General features: G+C 50.2%; 1 protein-coding gene across 1 annotated transcript; it reads left to right on the top strand.

Moving 5' to 3' along the window:
* Positions 1-918: 918 nt before the first annotated feature.
* Positions 919-15170, top strand: MZF1 (myeloid zinc finger 1; the record flags this gene model as incomplete). Its single annotated transcript, XM_080703803.1, has 6 exons — positions 919-1314; positions 1739-1922; positions 2606-2676; positions 2793-2913; positions 13979-14346; positions 14406-15170. The coding sequence occupies 6 exons, from the start codon at positions 919-921 to the stop codon at positions 15168-15170; spliced, it is 1905 nt and encodes a 634-aa protein (XP_080559929.1).
* Between the last annotated feature and the right edge of the window lie 2976 nt (positions 15171-18146).

Here is an 18146-nt window from a genome sequence, read left to right as displayed (position 1 = left end):
ACCCACGAGGGATGACAGCAGCAACACTTCGTTAATAAGCAGATTTTCACAAAACCCGAGCCACTGAAAGAACATCTCCAGCCAGGAAACCAGTCTTATGCAGTTCACAGAGGCAAAGCGACCTGAAATGAACGGAAGGAGAATCTCGAACCTTCTGTTCAGGCTTCTGGTCCAGTGGTTTGGGGGACCTTAAGGCTCCCCCAGAAGTTCCTCCTATCACCTCCCAGCCCCACCTAAATCAGGGTGCTGAAATGGAGTGTGCTTCTATAAGTTGGACCCTGGGTATGGGGCAGAATAGGGGAAGGAGGCTGCATGGGAGCTGCATCATGCAATAACTTTGCAAGGGCTCAGGTAGGGTCCACGTACAGCAAGGCTATCCCCCCCGGGACAAGACTGAAAGGGAAAGGATGGTGGGATCCTGATGGGCCAAATCTAAGAGAAAATGGGTAGAAGAATACAGAGCTGTGAGGGGCCGGCATCGGGTCAGGGAGAGCAGGCAGCAGTGGTGCTGGTGCTCAGGTGGGAAGTGGCATAGCAGCTGGTCATCCACCAGGTACAGGGAGACTTGCAGGCTAGGGGTGGGTTGCTTATGTAGAAGAATGGCAGGTTGGTGGGGGGGGGGGGTTCTAGGCCTTAAGAAGCTCGCTGTGTTTGGACAGTGGGCTACCACAGGCCCAAAGAGAGAGGCCAAGACAGTAAGGGATCAGCTGAGGCTTCCAGCCCTACAGGGCCCCAGGTGTGACTTGCCTATAGGTACCTCGGTGTCCTTATCTGTGTTCCAAGTGGGGCAGATGACACAGCATACAGTAGGCACTCAATAAGCACTCGCTTCCATTGTCTGCCCGTATTGCACTAGGCTCATCCTATTTCTTCCCTAGGGACAGACACTAGCCTCTAAGACCTGACCTTTTTCTCCTGATGAGACCCACTCTGCTGGGCTTCCCAGGCCACACACCCCCAGAAGATGAGGAGCCTGTCATGGTGAAGCTGGAGGACTCTGAGGAAGAGGGAGAAGCCACCCTGTGGGACCCAGGCCCCGAGGCTGCACGCCTACGATTCCGGTGCTTCCGTTATGAGGAGGCAATGGGTCCACAAGAGGCCCTGGCGCAGCTCCGAGAGCTGTGTCACCAGTGGCTACGGCCAGAGGTGCGCTCCAAGGAGCAGATGCTTGAATTGCTAGTGCTGGAGCAGTTCCTGGGTGCTCTGCCCCCTGAGATCCAGGCCCATGTGCAGGAACTGCGGCCAGGCAGCCCGGAAGAAGCCGCCACCTTGGTCGACAGGCTTCGCTGGGAGCTGGGCGGGCCTCGGAGATGGGTGAGTCTGTGGCCCTGAGTGGAGGTTCAGGATTGTCTGTCTAGCTCTGCCTCACCCCAGGGGCTGCTGTGCTTAGCTAGATGCACCCCACCACCTCTGCTGCTACAGAAATGGCTGCCTACAACAGAGACCCTGTGTGAGGCAGCTCAAAATCAGGAGGGTTCTCAGCAGCCCAATCCTGCATTGCCTGGAGTCCTGTGGATACATGGGCTACAGCGTAAAAGGAGAGAGGGAGGGTACCAGGCAGCCATGGTTGTCAGTAACGGGAAGACGTCTTTCGCTCCCTGCTTGAAGCCTCAGGGGAGATATAAATAGTCAAATATTGACCAAGTAGGCCTCTGAGGGTCTTGCAGTGGAGTGGGGTGCCCATGAGCCCCAAGTTGTACCCAGCCCCATACTCTGCTTGGTGGGGGCCTCTCCCCAGGTCACAGTCCAGGTGCAGGGCCAGGCGGTCCTCTCAGAGAAAATGGATTCTCCCAGCTTCCAGTCTATCCCTCAGACCAAGCCTCAACCTCCACATCCTGGGTCTGAGACGCCCCCTGGGACTACGCAGGAACTGCCACTGGGCCTTCAAGTGAAAGAGGAGCCAGAGGGTACCGAAGATCCAGGTGAGGCCCGCAGAAGCCTGGCTGGGTGGACCCGGGGAGCCTGGCCTGGGCAGTCTGAAGGCCCTGGCTAAAAGGAATGGTTCCATCTTCCCCTGGTCCCTAATTGCCTCCCAATCAGATTTCCCCTCCAGTCCAGCCAGCACTCCCACTGCCCCTTACGAGCCAGGCCTGACTGCCACAGCCCCATTTCCACAGCTCCCCCCAGAATGGAGCAGGCTGTTGAGGTTTTCCCATGCGGGAGACCTGTGGAGTTCACGCCCCAGTGAGGTCCACGGAGGGATAGCCACTGGTGTCCAGGGAGCCAGATGGGCATAGGCGGATGATGCTCAGGAAGACCCCACAGTTTAAGGGTGTGCCCCCCATTCACCTTTCCTGAAGGGTGCCTAGCTGGCTGCCCACATTCTACCATTCTGTACCTTGTACAGTTCTCTGTCACACACATACACACACATGGCCGTCCTGCCCCAGGGTTCACACAGTACAGAGACACAGACTGGGACCCATGTTGTCCCGCTATAGCTCTACCACTGGCCTTCCGGGGCCCTGCTTCACCCCACCCTCTGCAACCCCGAGCCCATGTTCAGGTCTCCCCTGTCCTGGGTTCTGACAACCTGTCTCATCACTGAGAAGGGCAGCAGGGTGGGAACTCCCTCAGGTGACCTGACCCCACTCTTTCTCCCTAGAGTTCCTGGAGTCTGGAGCTTTACCTGCCACCCAGAAGGCTGCACCCACCCTCCTACCTAAGGAGGCCCAGGTGAGCCCTGCACAGGACGTGACCCACTCCCTGCCCCAGGAGTCTCAGAGGGTGGGTGTCAGGTCCATCCTAGAAGCCAACTGGGTTCAAATGAGCAATGACCACTGTGGTTTCAGGGCTATGGAACAGCACTGGACCAGGCCTCTCCCCACAGTGAGGCTGGGCCTGAGGGGCCCTTATGGAAGGAGCACCCCGGGGCCCTGTGGCATGATGAAGCTGGGAGCATCTTCTCCCCAGGTAAGTGAGATGAGCCATGGTTGGGCTGGGGCCTCCTCATGGTACACCACATCCATCAACCCTTCTCTAAGCCCTCTCCAGCATCCCCTTCCCCTATTATCTAGATGGTCCTTTGCAGTGTTCAACCTGCTCTAGCATCCTCTGCCCTCAAAATAGCAAGCTTGTGAGGCATGGTAGTACATACCTATAATCCTATAAATTGGGAGGCTGAGACAGGAGAATCACAGGTTCAAGGATAGCCTCAGCAATGGAGCAAGACTCAGCAACCTAGTGAGACCCTGTTTCAGAACAAAAATAATGAAATAAGGCTGGGGGTGTAGCTCTGAAGTAGAATGCCCTTGGGTTCAATCCGTAGTACCAAAAAGGAAAAAAAAAAGAACAAGCCTGCCATTGACCCCATGGCTCCTCTGACTTCTGCTACTTTATTATAAAAACCTCCTGAAAGTACAGGGCATGGTGGTGCATGCTTGTAATCCCAGCATTTGGGAGGCTGAGACATGAGGATCACAGTTCAAGGGTAGCCTCAGCTACTTAGTGAGGTCCTTTGCAACTCAGTGAAACCCTGTTTTAAAAAAATAAACAATAAAGGCCGAGGCCGGGCGTGGTGGCGCACACTTGTAATCCCAGCATTCAGGAGGCTGAGACCGGAAGATCGCAGTTTGCAGACAGCCTCAGCTACTTGGTGGGGCCCTCTACAACTCAGTGAGACCTGGCTAAAAAAAAAAAAAAAAAAAAAAAAAAAAATAGGGCATGTGGTGTATCTTGGAGGTCAAATGCCCCTGGGTTCCATCCCCAAACCCGCAAAATAAATAAATAAATAAGGCTGGAGGTGTAGCTTGGAGGTAGAATGCCACTGGGTTCCATCCCCAGTACCAAAAAAAATTCTAGCCGGGCATAGTGTCACACACTTGTAATCCCAGCATTCGGGAGGCTGAGACCAGAGAATCGCGGTTCACAGACAGCATTAGCTACTTAGTGAGGCCCTCCATAACTTAGTGAAACCCTGTTTCAAAATAAAGAATAAAGCCGGGCATGGTGGTGCACACTTGTAATCCCCACACTTGGGAGGCCGAGACAGAAGGATCGCGCAGGTTCGAAGTCAGCCGCGCTGGCTTAAGAGACCCTGTTTCCAAATAAAAAAGTGTAAAATAGGTCTGGGAGTATAGCCTGGAGGTAGAAGGGTTTCCAGGAACCCCAGTACCACCAAAAAAAAAAAAAAAAGACCATTTCCATATAAAAAATATAAAATAGGTCTGGGACTATATCCTGGAGGTAGAAGGCCCCTGGGTTCCATCCCCAGTACTGCCAAAAAAATTAAAGAATTAAAAAAATAGGGCAGGGGGTGTAGTTCGGAGGTCAAATGCTCCTGGATTCCATCCCCAGACCCGCAAAAAAAAAAAAAAAAAAAAAAAATTGTGAAGAGCCTGTGTCCCCCACACCCACATTCTCTCTCAGTGATGGCATCCTGAGTGGCCACCAGGCTCTGGGCTGGTCAAATATTATGAGGTCAGGGGAGTCTAGCAAGGAGAGCAGGTTAGTTGACACAGCAGGTGAGGCCCTGACACAATACACAAATCTGACAAGGACAGAGCAGGATCCTGCCCAGTCACCAAGGTCTCCTTTTTCTTGGTTTACTACCTGCTATAGAGCTTCCTGTAAGTTCTCATATGGGAGGTAAAATTCTTTTTTTTTTTTTTTTTTTTTTCTGTGTTGCTGGGGATTGAACCCAGGGACATTCCACCCCTGATCTATTTTTTCCACCCCAGCTCAATTTTCTATTCTTTATTTTGAAACAGGGTCTCCAGAGTACTGGGATCACAGGCATGCACCCCCACGCCCAACTGAGCTTTCTCAATTTGAAACTCTCTCAGTTATGGGAAGTTGCCCTTGGTTGTTTTTTTGTTTTTGTTTCTTTGTTTGTTTATTGCGGGTCTGGGGATGGAACCCAGGGGCATTCAACCTCCAAGCTACACCCCTGCCCTATTTGTTATTCTTTATTTTGAAACGGGGTTTCACTGAATTGCAAAGGGCCTCACTAAGAAGCTGAGGCTGTCCACAAACCACAATCCTCCTGTCTCAGCCTCCCAAATGCTGGGGTGACAAGCATGCGCCACCAAGCCCGGCGCTTTGGTTTTTTTTTTTTTTTTAACTTCCATTGTCTCTTTTCCTCCCAAATGTTTGCTAAAGTATAATCCAGGGGACACACATCTGGCTGGCAGCTCAACACAGCCCTTTGCCCAGATGGGAGAAGAAATCCAGCAATCAGCCAGGTGTCGTGGTGCTCACCTGTAATCTCAGTACTCAGGAGGATGAGACAGGAGAATTGCAGGTTCTAGGCTAGCCCCAGCAACACAACATATCAAGGCCCTTAGCAACTCAGTGATACCCTGTTTCAAAATAAAAGGGCTAAGGGGGTGTGGTGGCACACACTTATTAATCCCGGCATTTGGGAGGCTGAGACCAGAGGATCGCGGTTCACGGACAGCCTCAGCTACTTAGTGAGGCTCTCTGCAACTCAATGAGACCCGGTTTCAAAATAAAGAATAAAAAATAGGGCAGGGGGTATATCTCGGAGGTCAAATGCCCCTGGGTTCCATCCCCAGACCCACAAAATAAATAAATAAAATTAAATAAAAGGACTGAGCCAGGAGTGGTGCCACACACTTATCATCCCAGCATTCAGGAGGCTCAGACAGGAGGATTGTGTTTCACAGCCAGACTCAGCTACTTAGTGAGTACCTTTGCAACTCAGTGAGATCCTGTTTCAAAAATAAAAAATAGGGCTTGGAGTGTAGCTTGGAGGTAGAATGCCCCTGGATTCTATCCTCAGTACCTCAAAAAATAAAATAAAATAAAAAAATAAAAAGGGCTGAGAGTGTAGCTCAGAAGCAGAATACCCATAGGTTCAATCCCCATACCACCACCAAAAAAAAAAAAAAGGAAATAGCCGGGCGTGGTGGCACATGCTTGTAATCCCAGTGCTTGGGAGGCTGAGACAGAAGGATCACACAGGTTGGAAGCCAGCCTCAGCTACTTAATGAGGCTCTCAGCAACTTAGTGAGACCGTTTCCAAATAAAATATAAAACAGGTCTGGGAGTATTGCCCGGAGGTAGAAAGCCTCTGGGTTCTACCCCCAGTAAAAAACAGAGCCACTGGAGTGCACACTGTTGGCTCACAATTCTATGCAGACAGTAGCAGCCCAGCAGCCTGGTTTGGGCTCCCTCCACCTGCACCGCCAGAGGTTCCTGGCTTCTCCAACTCCTGAACTTTTACAACCTTCTTTGGAGTAAAACAGGTTTGGTTTGGTTTTGTTTTCAGATTCTCGCATTCCCTTACTGCTAGCTTAATAATTAATTTCTCCAATCTGCTGCATAGCTACCATTTACCTATCTTTTTTCCAGATCATAAAATGTCAAAGATTTTTATTTATTTACTTCTCTCTTGATCTTTGTTAACTTTATGCCTGTAAAAACAGCTAGCTGGCATGTAGTACACGCCTATAATCACAGTACCTGAGAGGCTGAGACAGGAGAATTGCAGGTTCAGAACCAGCCTCACAGCCAGGCATGGTGGCACATGCTAATAATTCCAGTACTTGGAGGTTGAAACAGCAGGATCACAGGTTTGTGCCCAGCCTCAGCTACTTAGGCTCTCCACAACTTAGTTAAGACCCTGTTTCAAAATAAACAAGAAAAGCTGGGCGTGGTGGCACACGCTTGTAATCCCCGCGCTTGGGAGGCTGAGACAGGAGGATCGCATAGGTTTGAAGCCAGCCTCAGCTACTTAGTGAGGCTCTCAGCAACTTAGTGAGACCCTGTTTCCAAATAAAATATAAAATGGGTCGGGGAGTATAGCCCGGAGGTAGAAAGCCTCTGGGTTCCACCCCCAGTACCACCAAAACAAAAAAACAAACAAACAAAAAATGAATAAATAAATAAACAAACAAACAAACAAGAAAAAATAGGGCTTGGGCCGGGCGTGGTAGCATACACTAGTAATCCCAGTATTCGAGAGGCTAAGACAGGAGTTATCACGATTTGCTGACAGCCTCAGCTACTTAAGTATGGTACTTTGCAACTCAGTGAGACCCTGTTTCAAAATAAAGAATAAAAACTAGGGTATCGCTCGGAGGTAGAACGCCCCTGAGTTCCATCCTAAGTACCGCAAAAAAAAAAAAAAAAAAATGTTACTTGGCACTCAGTTGTCACAGCTGATGGGAAGTAGCTGAGCCAAGATGTAGAATATGCTGGCTGGTCATCAAATTGTTCAGAGACCACCAGCTCTGCTTCATGAAGAGCGCTTTTTCTGGTGTGTGTGTGTGTGTGTGTGTGTGTGTGTGTGTTATGCTGGGGATGGAACCCAGGGGCATTCTACCTCCAAACTACACCTCCAGCCCTATTTTTTTATCCGTGCGTGTGTGTGTGTGTGTATGGTGCTGGGCATGGAACTCAGGGGCTTTCTACCTCCGGGCTATACTCCCAGACCTATTTTTTATTTTATTTGGAAGCAGGGTCTCACTAAATTGCTGAGAGCCTCACTAAGTAGCTGAGGCTGACTTCGAACCTGCACAATCCTCCTGTCTCAGCCTCCCAAGTATTGAAATTACAAGTGTGAGCCACCATGCCCGGCTTTTATTCTTTATTTTGAAATAGGATCTCCCTAAATTGCTGAGAGCCTCACTAAGTAGGTGAGGCTGGCTTCGAACCTGCGTAATCCTTCTGTCTCAGCCTCCCAAGTATTGGGATTACAAGCGTGCGCCACCACGCCCAGCTCATGCGGGGGGTGGAGGGTGGTAGGTTTTTGTTTTTTGTTTTTTGTGATGCTGGGGTTTAAATACCCAGGGGTATTCTACTTCTGAGATAAACTCCCAGTCTTATTTTATTATTTGGAAACAGGATCTTGCTAAGTTGCTGAGAGCCTTGCTAAATTCCTGAGGCTAGTTTTGTGATCCTGTGATACTCCTGTCTCTGCCTAAGTACTGGGATTACAGGTATGCACCACCATACCTAGCTTCATGTAGGCTTTTTGAAAATAAAGTTCCAGAGAAACAAAATCTGTTTCAGGATAATACAATTCCATTGCATCTAAGGAAGGGTAGATCGGCTGCCATCCCACATAGGCACCCACCTGGTTAGAGCTACTGCCAGGTTCCTCACAGTTGGTGAAATAGCACGTGCTGTGTATCGATTGGCTACGACTTAATGTCCCAAGAAGCAGGACTGACGTCACTCGTCCCAGGAATCATTCGATTCCATTTCATTACGGCTCTCTATGGACTAGTGATGTGACAAGTAACTGAGCTCTTCTTTAGGGATCACTATGTATTGGCTTGTACTAACTGCCACCAATAAAGCAGTCTTTACCAGGAAAAAGGGTTTTGTTTTGTTTTGTTTGTGGTACTGAGAATTAAACTCAGGGCATTCTACCTTTGAGCTATAACCCCAGCCCAGTATTATTGCTCATTTTAAAACATGGTCTCTCTAGATTTCTGAGCGTCTCACTACTTGCTGAGGCTGTCTTCAAACCTGCGATCCTCCTGCCTCAGCTCCCAAGTACAGGGATTACGGGCGTGCACCACCGCACCCAGCTATGAAAATGTTTTTCAAAAGCTAAACAGACTGGCATGGTGGTGCATACTTGAAATCCCAGTGATTCAGAAATCCCAGTGATTCAGAAGGCTAAGGCAAGAGGATAGCAAGTTTGAAGCCAGCCTGAGCCTTTCTCAAAATTTTTTAATTTGAAGCCAGATGTGGTGGCTTGCACCTGTAATCTCAGTACTTGAGAGGCTGAGACGGGAGGAGCACAGGTTCAAGATCAGCCTCAGGTACTTAGTTAGACCCTCCACAACTTAGTGAGATGCTGTTTCAAAATAAAGAATAAAAAATAAAAAGCCAGGCATGGTGGCAGACACTTGTAATCCCTGCATTTGGGAGGCTGAGACAGGAGGATTGCAGTTTGCAGACAGCCTCAGCTACATAGTGAGGCCCTTTGCAACTCAGTGAGACCCTGTTTCAAAATAATGAATAAAAAATAGGGCAGGGGATATAGCTCGGAGGTCAAATGCCTCTGGGTTCCATCCCCAGACCCGTGCCAAAAAAAAGAAAGAAAGAAAGAAAGAAAGAAAGAAAGAAAGAAAGAAAGAAAGAAAGAAAGAAAGAATGAATGAATGAATAAAGGCCGGGCATGGTGGCGCATGCTTGTAATTTCAATACTTGAGAGGCTGAGTCAGGAGGATCACACAGGTTTGAAGCCAGCCTCAGCTACTTAAGTGAGGCTCTCAGCAACTTAGTGAGACCCTGTTTCCAAATAAAATAGAAAATAGGGCTGGGAGTGTAGCCCAAGGGTAGAAAGCCCCTGGGTTCCACCCCCAGTACCTTACACATAAGGAAAGAAAGAAGGAAGGAAAGAAGGAAGGAAGGAAGGGAGGGAGGGAGGGAGGGAGGGAGGGAGGGAGGGGCTGGGGGTATAGCTCGGAGCTAAAATGCCCCTGGGTTCCATCCCCAGTACCACCAAAAAAAAAAAAAAAATAGGGCTGGCTGGGGGTGTAGCTCAGAGGTAGAATGGCCCTGTGTTCAATCCCCAGTACCACAAAAAAAAAAAATTAAATTTTAAAAATATAAAAAGAAGCCGGGTGTGGTGTTGCACACTTGTAATCCCCATGCTTAGGAGGCTGAGACAGGATCGCACAGGTTCAAAGCCAGCCTCAGCTACTGAGTGAGGCTCTCAGAAACTTAGTGAGACCCGGTTTCCAAATAAAATATAAAATAGATAGGTCTGGGAGTATAGCCTTGAGGTAGAAAGCCCCTGAGTTCTACCCCCACTACCACCAAATAAATACATAAATACATAAATACATAAATAAATAAATATTTAAAAAGAGCAGGTTAGTGGCTCATGCTTATAATACCAATATCTGGAAGGTTGAAATGGGAGGGTTGTGGTTCAAAGGATAACTTTAGCTACTACTTAGTGAAGCCCTTTGCAACTCATTGAGACCTTGTTTCAAAATAAAGAATAAAAAATAGCTGGGCATGGTGGCACACGCTTGTAATCCCCACACTTGGGAGGCAGAGATAGGAGGATGGTGCAGGTTCGAAGCCAGCTTTGCTGGTTTAAAGAGACCCTGTTTCCAAATAAAATATAAAATAGGTCTGGGAGTGTATCCCCAGTACCAAAAAAAATATATATATATAGAGCTGGGGGTGTAGCTTGAAGGTGTAATACCTCTGGGTTTCATCCCCAGTACTGCAAAAATAAATAAATAAATAAATAAAAAAGGAGTCAGCCATGGTTGCACACTTATAATTCCAGTACTTGGAGACTGAGACAAGATAACTGTAGGTTCACAGCCAACCTCAGCTACTAGGTGAGGCCCTCTTCAACTTAAAAACCCTGTTTCAAAATAAAGAATAAAAAATAAGACTGGGAGCCAGGCATCGTGGCACACACTTGTAATCCCAGCATTCGGGAGGCTGAGACCAAAGGATCGCAGTTTGCAGACAGCCTCAGCTACTTAGTGAGACCCTCCGCAACTTAGTGAAAACCTGTTTCAAAATAAAAAATAGGACAGGGGGTATAGCTTGAAGGTCGAATGCCCCTGGGTTCCATCTCCAGATCCCCCCCCAAAAAAAAGACTTGAGAGTGTAGCTTGGAGGTAGAATGTCTCTGAGTTCAATACCCAGTACTAAAAAAGAAATAATAATAATTAATTAATTAATAAAGACTTGGGATGTAGCTCAGTGATAGAACACCCTTGGATACAATCCCCAATGCTGCTGCAAAATTAGGGGTGGAGGAGGGAGAACTTTACTGTTTTGTTTTTGTGTGTGTTTCTTTTTTTGGTTTTTGGGGTTGTTTGTTTGTTTGTTTTTTGGTGGTATTGGGGATGGAACCCAGGGGCCTTCTCCCTCCGGGCTATACTCCCAGAACTCTTTTATATTTTATTTGGAAACAGGGTCTCTTAAACCAGCTGAGGCTGGCTTCGAACTTGAGTGATCCTCCTCTCTCAGCCTCCCAAGCGCGGGGATTACAAGCGTGCACCACCACACCCGACATTTACTGTATTTTTACTATAATTTCAGGAAAGAGCAAATTTGGGTAGATGCTACTTCACCTACAAGTCCTTATCTGATGTTTTTGTTTTGTTTTATTTGGAGATGGGAGACTTGCTGTATCGCTCAAGCTGTCCTAGAATTTGTGATCCTCCTGCCTCAGCCTCCCTAGTAGCTGGTATTACAGAAGTCCACCACCACGCAGCAGCAGCACATGCTGCTTTAGTTGGTCTAGACAGGCATGCCCCGTGCCACATGGGCTTCATGGCTGACCACTTCCTCTTGCTTATAGCTGCTTCTCTGTCTCCCCCCTCCTTGGTACTAGGGATTGAACCCAGGGACATTCTGCCTGTGAGCCACATCCCTGAGTACAGCCTGGGTAACTTTTCAAGACCAGCCAAAAATAAAAAGGAGCCCAACATAGTGAGTGGTACATACCTGTAATCCCAGTGCTTGGGAGGCTAAGACAGGAGGATCACAGATTCAAAGACAGCCTTAGAAAGTCGTGAAACTCCCACCAACCTAGCAAGACTCTGTTTCGAAACTTTAAAAAAAGTAAAAAAAAGACTGGGGGTTTAGCTTGGAGGTAGAATGCCCCTAGTTTCAATTCCCAGTACCACAAAGGAAAAAATAAACTGGATGGAATTTCCCATTTCACCCAACAGCAGGGGGCGCCACAGGTCTTTGTACAGTACACACAGCGCCACTGCTGCTCAGTGTGGATACACCATTGTTTGTCCATCCAAATTCCCACTGACATTCTTTTGGACTGCTTGTCATTGACTCACTAAAAAATCTTGTACATTTAGCATAGAGGAAGAAACACAACTGTTGGAGAAATGCCTACAAATAGAATTACTGGAGCCAAGTATGGTGGTGCATGCCTGTAATCCCAGTACTTGGGAGACTGAGACAAGAGGATCACAGGTTCCAGGATGGCCTCAATAACCTAGCAAGCTCCTGTTTCAAAACAAAAATAATTAAAAGGCTGGAGATTTAGCTCAATCTCCAATACCCAAAAAAAAAAAATAGAATTACTGGGTCCAAAGTATGAGACATTTGCTGTTTCATTTTTTGTTGTTGGTATTTGGCTTTTTTGGTTTTGCCACAGTGGCTTCCCATTTGTGCTCACCAACAATGCAAATGAACACTTGATGCTTGAGTCCCTGCATCTGAAGTGGGGAATGGCGGATGAGATCAGCCAGCTCTGTACTTTCTTTTTTATTTCTAAGGAGAAACAGTGTTTTTGTTTTTGTGGTACTGGGATGGAACCCAGGGGCTTTCTACCTCCAGGCTATACTCCCAGACCTATTTTATATTTAATTGGAAACAGGGTCTCACTAAGTTGCTGAGAGCCTCATTAAGTAGCTGAGGCTGGCTTTGAACCTGTGTGATCCTCCTGTCTCAGCCTCTCAAGTACTGGGATTACAATTGTTGGGTGTGGGCCACCATGCCCAGCGAAACAATGTATTTTAGAGACTTAAGTTTCCTCTTTTGTTCACAGCCTTTGACCAAGTCTCTGTTAGGTCATTGGTGGTTCTTGCTGATGTATCAAAAGCTCTTTACTTAGCAAGTAAATTAGCCCTCTGGATAGTTTTTTAGTTTCTCATTTGCTATTCTAATGTGGTTTTCCTTATTTCCTTTTTTTCATTTTTTGGTACAGGGATTGAACTCCAAAATATTATACCTCTAACTACACACCCAGTCCTGTTTTGTTTTATTTTTAACCTTTTTTTTTTTTTTTTTTTTTTTTTTTTTGCAGTATCAGGGATTGAACCCAAGGGCACTACCTCCAAGCTACACCCCCAACCCTTTTTTTTTTTTTTTTTGCCCGGTACTGGAGATGGAACCCAGGGGCATTCTACCTCCGAGGTATACCCCCATCCTATTTTTTAGTCTATTTTTTTTAAAACAGGGTCTCACTGAGTTCCAAAGGGCCTCACTGAGTAGCTGAGGCTGTCCTTGGACCGCGATCCTCCTGTCTCAGCCTCCCAAATGTTGATTACAAGCCTGTGCCACCATTCCCAGCCTATTTTTAAAATATTTTTAAACCGGGTCTCACTGAGTTGCAGAGGTTGTTGCAAAGTTGCTGAGGCCTTTCGACCCTCCAGTCTCAGCTTCTCAAGTATTGAAATTATAGGTGTGGGCCGCCATGCCTGTCTGACTTTTAATCAAGGCTTCCTCCCTCTCCGGCCCCTACTTCTCAGTTGCCTTTGCTGATACCTCCTACTCTGCCCAGCCTTTAGCAGTGGCCTGCTCACATCCAGGCTGGAACCTCCTCCTCTCCATAGACAGACCCCTGTTGATCCACGGAGGCCCAGGCTCTGTGTGCCCTGTATGCCCCATCACCCATGCTCATGTTTCCCCAAATCCTGAAGGAATTCCTTGATGTGCCACAGGCAACGGAAATCGGGCACATCCACACCCCAGCTTGGCCCCTGCTCCCATCCCTTCCTATGGGCTCCACCTGCAGCCTTCCTCACACCCACACGATTCTCTCCATCCCAGATAGTGCAAGGGCTGCCTGCCCCCACGGTTACCCTGGAGCCCTTCCAGAAAGAGGTAATTTTGTGTGTGTGTGTCAAGTCAGACGACGGAAGGCCACACACATAGAATCCCTGCGCCCCCCACCCCACACCACCCCCTGTCACCATCTTTCTCATGGATCAGTTTTAGGTCTCTCGTTCACGCTGTGTGCCCAGGGCTGAAGTGGGTCCAGGCACAGAGGGCAGTCCTGAATGAGCAGGTTGTCTTGTGCAGGGTTTGCGCTCCAGGTGGACGGCGTCTCCACGGAGCCGGGTACTGTAAGCCCCCACCTCCACGTCCCCTGGGATCTGGGCATGGCCAGCCTCTCCAGCCGGATGCAACCGCCCTCCTGCGAAGGTGGCTTCTCGCACGCGCTTGTGCTCCCCAGCGACCCAGCAAGTGAGCAGGACGCCACCGCCGAGGACCTACGCCAGGGCATGGGACCTACGCTGGCGGCTGCGCGCTGGCGCGCCCCCCGGGGCCGGAGCCGGGGCCGGGGCCGCCCCAGCACCGGGAGCGGGTCGGTCCGGGGCGGCAGGTGCGACGTGTGCGGCAAGGTGTTCAGCCAGCGCAGCAACCTGCTGCGCCACCAGAAGATCCACACCGGGGAGCGGCCGTTCGTGTGCGGCGAGTGCGGCCGCAGCTTCAGCCGCAGCTCGCACCTGCTGCGCCACCAGCTCACCCACACGGAGGAGCGGCCTTTCGTGTGCTGCGACTGCGGCCAGGGCTTCGTGCGCAGCGCCCGCCTGGAGGAGCACCGGCGCGTGCACACGGGCGAGCAGCCCTTCCGCTGCGCCGAGTGCGGCCAGAGCTTCCGGCAGCGCTCCAACCTGCTGCAGCACCAGCGCATCCACGGCGACCCCCCGGGCCCCGGCTCCGCGCCCCCCGCCCCCGCCCCCGCCGGCGCGCCCGAGCCGCCCGGGCCCTTCCCGTGCAGCGAGTGCCGCGAGAGCTTCGCGCGGCGCGCCGTGCTGCTGGAGCACCAGGCGGTGCACACGGGCGACAAGTCCTTCGGCTGCGTGGAGTGCGGCGAGCGCTTCGGCCGCCGCTCGGTGCTGCTGCAGCACCGCCGCGTGCACAGCGGCGAGCGCCCCTTCGCCTGCGCCGACTGCGGCCAGAGCTTCCGGCAGCGCTCCAACCTCACGCAGCACCGCCGCATCCACACCGGCGAGCGGCCCTTCGCCTGCGCCGAGTGCGGCAAGACCTTCCGGCAGCGGCCCACGCTCACGCAGCACCTGCGCGTGCACACGGGCGAGAAGCCCTTCGCGTGCCCAGAGTGCGGCCAGCGCTTCAGCCAGCGGCTGAAGCTCACGCGCCACCAGCGGACACACACCGGCGAGAAGCCCTACCACTGCGGCGAGTGCGGCCTGGGCTTCACGCAAGTCTCGCGGCTCACCGAGCACCAGCGCATCCACACGGGCGAGCGGCCCTTCGCCTGCCCCGAGTGCGGCCAGAGCTTCCGGCAGCACGCCAACCTCACCCAGCACCGCCGCATCCACACAGGCGAGCGGCCCTACGCGTGCCCCGAGTGTGGCAAAGCCTTCCGCCAGCGGCCCACGCTCACACAGCACCTTCGCACCCACCGGCGGGAGAAGCCCTTTGCCTGCCAGGACTGCGGCCGCTGCTTCCACCAGAGCACCAAGCTCATCCAGCACCAGCGTGTCCACAGCGCCGAGTAGCTCCAGCCAGGCATGCCCTGCTTGGTCAAAACTCCCACCCCACAGGGTTGTTGTGAGGCTGGCGGTGGCCACCTAGGGCCTGCCCCCCCCCAGTAGGTGCTTAATAAACAGTAGACAGTGATTGGCTCTCTGCTCACTCGGTACCTCCCTACCGCGGTTCATTTCTGCCCACCCCACCCACTATTCCTGTGATGGTGTTGAGATCGGCACCCCGTGCGAAAACCAAGGAGGACCCCAAGCCACTCTCTTCATGCAAAAGCAAAGGTTTTATTCTTCCAGCATGCTGGGGCTCAAAGCATGATCAGCAAAGCTGAACAGAGGCTGAGAGCCCCGAGCTTTGGGCGCAGGGGTTTTTATAGGTCTTACAAACAAAGGAATAAAGGTTTGGCAAACATCAGCAACCTTGTGGTTGTTCCAAGAATACAGTGATCCTTACACAGGACCCAGCTTCAAGCACGTCTGCATCCCTAGTTTAGTCTCAAGGCTATCTCCAGGTTGTAACTGTCGAGGTCAGCCGGCTATGCAGCTGGAGCACAGTTCTCCCTTTGTTAACCACAAGTGTGGTGTCAGCACAAGCAGGATAAGGGGAGAGAAGTGGGGGAGAAATGGGAAAGATCCTGTCTTGCTGTCTTAGTTTGATCTCCCCTATTTCTTAGTCTGATTTCCCTTTCATTCCCCCCTTTTGTTTTGGAAGTTCTCTAATCTTAGAGATCACTGGGGTCTTCCCCTTTAAGAATAGCCCCTATTGCCGGGCATGGTGGTGCGCACGCTTGTAATCCCCGCGCTTGGGAGGCAGAGACAGGAGGATCGCGCAGGTTCGAAGCTAGCCGCGCGGGCTGGCTTAGGAGACCCGGTTTCCAAATAAAAATGTAAAAATAGGTCTGGGAGTGTAGCCCGGAGATAGGGCTTCCAGGAACCCCAGTACCACCAAAAAAAAAAAAAAAAAAAAGAAGAAGAAGAAGAAGAATAGCCCCTATGTGTTCTTGCAGAAAATTTATCACACGGTTAAGGGTGCATGGTCCTACAGTTAGGAGTAAAAGCAATATCAGCAGGGGGCCTGCGAGGGCTGACAGTAAAGTAGTCAGCCAAGGGGACCGTGTGAACCAAGACTCAAACCATCCTTTTTGCAGGTCTCGTTCCCGCTGTCTATCCTCTAACCGCTTCCTAAGTTTTGCCATAGATTTCTGAACTACTCCAGAATGATCAGCATAAAAGCAGCATTCCTCTTTTAAGGCAGCACAGAGTCCTCCCTCCTGCAGGAAGAGGAGATCTAGTCCTCTCCTATTTTGTAGCACTACCTCTGACAGGGAAGTCAATGAGTCTTGCAAAGCCATCACCGAGGTCTCCAATGCTTTTAGGTCTTGGTCAACGGCGACCTGCAGTTGGGCCATTTGCTGAGCACTTATGTGTTAGGGAGGCAGTACCTGTTGCCATCCCTGCCGCCACTCCTAGTCCCATCAGGACCGCCAGGGTGAGGGATACAGGTTCCCTGCGGAAACGAGTGACCCGCCCTTCAAACTGATCTTCAAAGTCAGTGGCCTCGTGAAACAGGACCCTGGGGTACAGTGGAACCATAATACAGAAGTGGCTGGTATTGTTAAAAACAGAGGCTGACACGCATGGGGTTAGGCCAGTGTTACATGCCCACCACATTCCAGAGTGGGGATCAAATAATTGTCTTGAGAGCTATTAATTAGGGTGGTCTTTGCACAGAGGGGTTGAACATCAGCGGGAGGGCTCCCTATACATAGCCCTTGCCCAGTAACTTCAGGGAGGGTCAGTTTGGGTTTAGCATCCCAATTACAATTATTACTGGTGGTTTTATTATAGGTTCCCATTATAGCAATATCTTCATAGTAAGGAGGGGAGGCTGATAGACACAGCCAGCAGGATTGGGTCAGGTTACTGTGAGTAGCGTTTAAGGCTGCATAGGCTCCAGTTATCAAGTTAAAGAGGGATAGTGGATTGTTTTTCACAGAGGATAGACTCGAGACAAAGATGGAATGGCTGGGAACCGGTGTGGGGTCTGGTGGGACAGGCCTGGGTAGGGCTATTTCCTGGGGGTGAACTGCAAAGTTCGGACCAATTGTCCTAGTAACTGGCTTCTGTTTGAGTCGAATAGTAAACCATAGCCCAAAATCATAATTGGGGACATAAAACCGGATTTCCCATGTTCTTCCTCTAATCCAACTAGCAAGGTTGTTAGGTGAACGCCCAGGAGCAGTAAAGGTAATATTCAGTGGATTACAGAGAGAAATGGCATGGCAGGTGGAGGAATGTAGTTTGGAGGCATAACATTTGTCCCTCCCTTCAGGAGTAAAATTCTTATATACCGTAATCCAATCCCATTTAGAGGTGGGCTTCCACCAGGCACTCCCAGTGGTTTCACGACCCCAAGCATTACAGTATAATGATTCAGGACCCCCACACTGTCTTATCTGCTCACAGTTACGACCGTCCTTGGGGCAGACAAAGAAATTCTGTTGTCTTAGGAAGCATCTTTTTTTTTTTTTTTTGGCAGTCACGGCAGCCAGTGAAGTCCCCCAGATAGGATCTTGGATAATCCCCTGAGTTGGAGATAGTTAAAGGGATGTTGGATGGAGATTCTATCTCCGGGACATCCCAGGTATCCAGTCCAATGGCTAACTGACATATATCTGGAAATAGGCTGGGCCACCATGTCCCAGGAGCATGGGTACCTTTTACTGACCAGACTATCTGTCCAGTGGGGTTTAATATCTCCCAGGTAAGCTGTTGGGGGGCATGAGGGTTAGAGTCACAGTTAAACAGGGGAAGGTTGATCCAGAGTCCTACCCACACAGCGAACACGGAGCTTGAGAGGGTTATCAGTCGTCAATAATATTCGGAAGTGGCAATGGGCATCCGTCAAGCCCAAGCACATGTTTTCTAGCCTCCATTAACACACGATCTTGCTCCTCAGTAGTGAGGAGGGTGCCCAGTAGTTGCTGGCAGTCA

Source organism: Muscardinus avellanarius (genome assembly GCF_963383645.1).
Source record: "Muscardinus avellanarius genome assembly, chromosome: 10".
Classification (NCBI taxonomy): domain Eukaryota; kingdom Metazoa; phylum Chordata; class Mammalia; order Rodentia; family Gliridae; genus Muscardinus; species Muscardinus avellanarius.
The sequence above is the reverse complement of the archived record's forward strand: the minus strand, read 5'-3'. Positions and strand labels throughout refer to the sequence as shown.